Genomic DNA, 5772 nt, shown 5'->3' with positions numbered 1-5772 from the left:
TTTTTTTTTTTTTTTTGTGGGTTTTTTTACCCTTTTTTTTTTTTTTTTTTTTGAGATGGACTCTTTCTCTGCCGCCCAGGCTGGAGTGCAGTGGCGTGATCTCAGCTCACTCCAACCTCCACCTCCTGGGTTCAAGCGATTCTCCTGCCTTAGCCTTCTGAGTAGCTGGGACTACCGGTGCATGCCACCATGCCCAGCCGATTTTTTTTTGTATTTTTAGTAGAGATGGGGTTTCACCGTGTTAGCCAGGATGGTCTCGATCTCCTGACCTCGTGATCCACCCGCCTCGGCCTCCCAAAGTATTGGGATTACAGGTGTGAGCCATCGCGCCCAGCCAGTATTTTTAACTTTTTGTTTTGATATAATTGCCAACTCACAGAAAAGTTGCAACATTAATATAAAGACATTTTGTACACTCTGCAGATTCACTGCATTTTTATATTTTGCCACATTTATTTTTTGTTTTATGTTTATATGTATATATATATCTGTACACACATACACACACACACACATATATATTTATTTGAGATAAAGTCTTGCTGTGTTGCCTAGGTCGTTCTTGAACTCTTGGACTCAAGCAATCCTGCCACCTCAGCCTCCCAAAGTGTTGGGATTACAGGTGTGAGCCACCGTGCCTGGCCACATTTGTTTTCCGTACTTATTGTGTGCATATATGGACATACAAAAAGCATGATAAAATAAATGGACATTTGTATGTGTGTATTATATATATAAAATACACATTTTGTGTATATATACGCATGTATTTTGCATATGTACACATTTTGTATGTATATATACACACAAAAGTATATATATATACTTTATAATATCTAACACTATATATGTGATATATATTTTATGTGTACTATATAATGTCATGTATTTTTATATATTATATATATAATTTTCTGAGCCATTTGATTATAGGTTGAACATATATCCCTTTGTCCTTTAATACTTAATTATATATGAAATAATTTTATTTTCAAAATAGTTTTGAAGCAAGCTGTCTTATGTTGTCTTACATGTTTATACCAATATAATGAAACTAAGTTGCCACTCAATAAATAAATATTTCAAAAAACTATATCATTTTAGTTATTTTAGGGTTCATTTATTTTAGTGTCCTTGTCTGGAAAGTGGTTTGTATAGTTGTCCTAACAATAAGACCAAAATAGACACTCAATAAATATTTGTTGAGTGGTTGAATTCGTGACCTCCCAGCGTTGTCCTTTACCTGTATGATGAACTGGTGTGTTATGAAATCCCATAAACCAACTTGCTTACCTTATGCCATGTACAGGCCTAGTAGAATATATATGTAAAGTGAGTTGGACATTGAGAGGAAATATGATTGTTAAAGAATATATTTTAGAAACCTAAAAATGTTGGGATTTTTTTTTTTTTTTTGAGGTGGAGTCTCACTCTGTAACCCAGGCTGGAGTGCAGTGGCCTGGTCTGGGCTCACGGCAACCTCCGCCTCCCAGGTTCAAGCGATTCTCCTGCCTCAGCCTCCTGAGTAGCTGGGATTACAGGAGTGTGCTACCATGCTCGGCTACTTTTTTTTGTATTTTTAGTAGAGACGGGGTTTCACCATGTTGGTCAGGTTAGTCTCAAACTCCTCACCTTGTGATCCCCACCTCGGCCTCCCAAAGTGCTGAGATTACAGAATATTTTTTCTATGACTTGGTAGGTTCCCAGGCATTCGTAGCATCATGGCATGGGATGAACTTTAGACACACGTGATTTGGTCCAACTGCTTATGTTATGGAAGAGAAAACTGATGCCCACACTTACGTCATTAGAAAAGTAGTACAGTGCCTGTTGACCACTTACCACATGACTTCCTTAAAACCTTGAAGATTTATTCGTGGGCAGTTTAGTAATGAGTTATCAGAACTATATTCTTTATTTTGTGAACATAATAGTAAATTGTGTTCCCCCAAAAAAACAAGAGGCAAAGCGTTTTATTTTTGTTTTTTGAGACAGAGTCTCACTCTGTCTCCCAGGCTGGAGTGCAGTGGCACAATCTCGGCTCACTGCAAGCTCCACCTCCTGAGTTCACGCCATTCTCCTGCCTCAGCCTCCTGAGTAGCTGGGACTACAGGTGCCCGCCGCCATGCCTGGCTAATATTTTGTAGTTTTAGTAGAGACAGGGTTTCATTGTGCTAGCCAGGATGGTCTCGATCTCCTGACCTTATGATTCACCCGCCTTGGCCTCCCAAAGTGCTGGGATTACAGGTGTGAGCCACTGCGCCCAGCCAAAGCATTTTATTTTTTAGTTTCAGGAGGAACATGAAAACTTATTTTTTTTTTAAAGTTTTGAAGCCAAGATGAAGGTGCCAGCTATAAAAAGAGCCTCAGAGGCTGGGCGCGGTGGGTAATCCCAGCACTTTGCGAGGCCGAGGTGGGTGGATTGCCTGAGGTCAGGAGTTCGAGACCAGCCTGGCCAACATGGTGAAACCCCGTTTCTACTGAAAATACAAAAATTAGCTGGGTGTGGTACCTGTAGTCCCAGCTATTCCGGACGCTGAGGCAGGAGAATCACTTGAACCCAGGGGGTGGAGGTGGCAGTGAGCCGGAATCACACTATTGCACTCCAACCCTCTATCTCAAAAATAAATAAATAAATAAATAAAATCAAAAAAGAGCTTCAGATAACTTCTAAATTTTAAAAAAGTTTTAAAGATGCAATAAGTTATAGTCTATTTATTCCCTTTTTCACTTTAGTATTCTGAAGAAGCCAATAATCTTATTGAAGAATGTGAACAAGCTGAACGACTTGGAGCAGTGGATGAATCTCTGAGGTTTGATTTTATTTTTCAGTAGTATTTCATGTTTCTTTATGTTACAGATTAACTTATAAAATAGTAATGTTATTTTTTTTTCTTTGTTTGAAGTGAGGAAACACAGAAGGCTGTTCTTCAGTGGACCAAGCATGATGATTCTTCAGATAACTTCTGTGAAGCTGATGGTATAATATTTTTGATAGTATGCATTATGTTTAAAATTATACCTAAGAAATTTTTTTAAAAAAATTATTTTAATCTGGGCATGGTGGTGTGTGCCTGTAGTCCCAGCTTTTCTGGAGGCTGAAGCAGGAGAATCCTGGAGCCCAGGTGTTTGAATCCAGACTGGGCAACATAGTAAGACCCCATCTCAGAAAAATGTTATTAAAGAAAAAAACTCAGTTTCTAACAGTTTGGTGGTTCTTCAAAAACCTAAACGTAGAATTACCATATGACATAACAGTTCCTTTCCTAGGTATATACTCAAAAAAATTAAAGACAGGGACTCAAACAGATAGCAAAGCAATAATGTTCATTGTAGCCAAAAGGTCTTAACAAACCCATTGTCCAGCACTGTTTGAGTGGATAAACAAAATGTGGTATATAAAACACACAGTGGAATACCATTCAACTAGAAAAAGGAATGAAGCTCTGATATATAGTACAACATGGATGGACCTTGACAACATGCTGAGTGAAATAGGTCAGGTACCAGAGGGCAAGTATTAAATGATTTCACTTATATGAAATGTCAACAATAGGCAAATTCATAGAGACAGAAAGTAGATTAAAGATTGTCAGAGTTTGGGGTGGGTAGGTGTTATTGCTAAATGGTTACAGAGTTTCTGTTTGAGGTGCTGGAAAAGTTTTGGTGATAGATAGTGGTGATAATGAACCCCGCTGAATTGTATACTTAAATGTGGTTAATGTAAATTTTATTATATCTATTTTACCACAGTTTAAAAAAGCTCAGTTTCTAGAAAAAAATTACCTCTTAAGTGTTGCAGTTCTATGTAGCTAGTAGTTTATAAAATTTTGTATGTACATTTTGCATAAATAGCTAAAATGTAGGGATTACAAAAACCTCCTTCAGTTATATTGCTGTTGGTTTGTTATATATTTTCCTTAATGATGGTCCATGTTGCTTTTGGAGAAGAGAATATTGAACCATTGGTCGAGTTTGTGATGTCTAAAGTTAAGCCAGAGTGCTGGTGCTGTTAAAATCTAGGAGTTAAAACTCTGATCATGGCACGGTGATATAATGCCATATAATGCCACCTACTCAGGAGGGTGAGGCAGGAGCATCGCTGGAACCCAGGAGGCAGAGGTTGCAGTGAGCTGAGATTGCGCCATTGCACTCCAGCCGGGCGACAGAGCAAGACTCCGTCTCAAGAAACAAACAAACAATAAAAACCTCTGATTAAGATGTATGGATTTTCCAATTCTTCCTTTTGTACTATTTCCTTTTTCTAAGTTGAATTGTTAGCCTCTTAATTTGCTAAAAAAAAAATCAAATCAAATTGAGTTTTGGTATTCTTCTGTGGCTCTTTTCTAGTGGACTAATGATCTTTCCAAAATTAGTGAAAACAGGCCTGGCTTGGTGGCTTATGCCTATAATCCCAGCAATTTGTGAGGCCAAGGAGGGAAGATTGCTGAGCCTAGCCTGGGCACCATGGCAAAACTCTGTCTCTACAAATAATACAAAAATTAGCCAGGCCTGGTGGCATGTGCCAGTAGTCCCAGCTACTCGAGAGGGGTGGGAGTATTGCTTAAGCCAGGGAGGTTGAGGCTGGAGTGAGCCCTGATTGCATCACTCCAAGCCTAAGACAGTGAGACCCTTTCCCAAAACAACCACAACAAATTAGTGAAAACAGGGATATAAATTATTTTAATTATAAACAAAAGATGAAGCCTACAATCTCCATAAAAGAGAAAGTATTTTAATTTTGTGGCTTCTTTTGGGGAAAATTGCTTTCCTTAATGGAAACCGTAGCCATGTTTTGGTATATACTTAGTTATAATTCCTTATTTCCAATTCTAAAATCTGAAAACTCTGAAAATTGAACATTTCTCCCCCTGCATTTAGCACAGGCTCATTTAGTGTATTCATATGTTTCACTGTAGAAATATTTATGTATTTGAATAGATTGCTGCCCCAGGTCCAGCTGGAGTAATATGCAATAGATGTTGCGTGTACTGTATTACCTTTGTAAAATCTGGAAGGTTCTCCATTCCTGCCGAGACACGCATGGTCCTAGGCATGTTGTATAAGGGGTATAGACTTATATCAAGATTTGGTCTAGTAAAGGAAGGGGATAAGATGTTCTCCCAACTCCCTTATTTTGCCATCTTTTCTACAAGGAATTTTTTTTTTTTACCTTAAATATTGTTGTGAGATAAAACTAAATTTATAGTATGCAGCTATAATTTTTTTTAGTCCTCCAGTGTTAGAAAAAGGATGGTAATATTTTAACCTTCATTAACAAAGTATCCTTTTGTGAACACAGTGTGCAGCACCAAGTGAGAATCAATGATTCATTTCTTATATAGTGGAGTTTGGTGAATCACTTACCCATTTGTATTAGTTTCTTGTGTTTAAAAAAGCTGAATATTTTAAAGAAAGCTTTAGCAGGACTAAATAATGGATGTAAATGATATGTGAAATATAGAAGGTATTTTTAAAATCCTAATTGGAAATTTAAGCTTTTGTCAAAAACAGGTTCTATTCAGTGATAGAAAACAGCACATCATATAGGTTTTTGCACAACACACGTTTTCTGCTTCTAGGGCTGGATATTGGCATCTTCCTATAAGGGCCAAATGGGCTCTTAAATGTCTTTTCTTAGATTTTACAAAACATGTTTCACTAGTTTTCTATGAAAAAATTCATGTTCTATTCAGTGATAGGAACCAACACATCATAAAAATTCTTGGCACAAATATAATTATAGTAACATTTAATATAATTATAGTAATT

At 37.3% G+C, this 5772-nt stretch overlaps 1 protein-coding gene across 1 annotated transcript in view; it reads left to right on the top strand.

Annotated features, from left to right (window-relative positions):
* The window catches only part of ERO1A (endoplasmic reticulum oxidoreductase 1 alpha), a 63547-nt gene that overhangs the window by 31129 nt on the left and 26646 nt on the right, over positions 1 to 5772 (top strand). The window contains exons 5-6 of the mRNA XM_017849539.1: positions 2737 to 2813; positions 2907 to 2980. Coding sequence (XP_017705028.1) covers positions 2737 to 2813; positions 2907 to 2980 — 151 coding nt within the window. The remainder of the gene's footprint in view (positions 1 to 2736; positions 2814 to 2906; positions 2981 to 5772) is intronic.

The sequence above is a fragment of the Rhinopithecus bieti genome, unplaced genomic scaffold (assembly GCF_001698545.2).
Source record: "Rhinopithecus bieti isolate Rb0 unplaced genomic scaffold, ASM169854v2 scaffold_29928, whole genome shotgun sequence".
NCBI lineage: Eukaryota > Metazoa > Chordata > Mammalia > Primates > Cercopithecidae > Rhinopithecus > Rhinopithecus bieti.
This window is presented reverse-complemented; position numbering and strand designations above follow the sequence as displayed.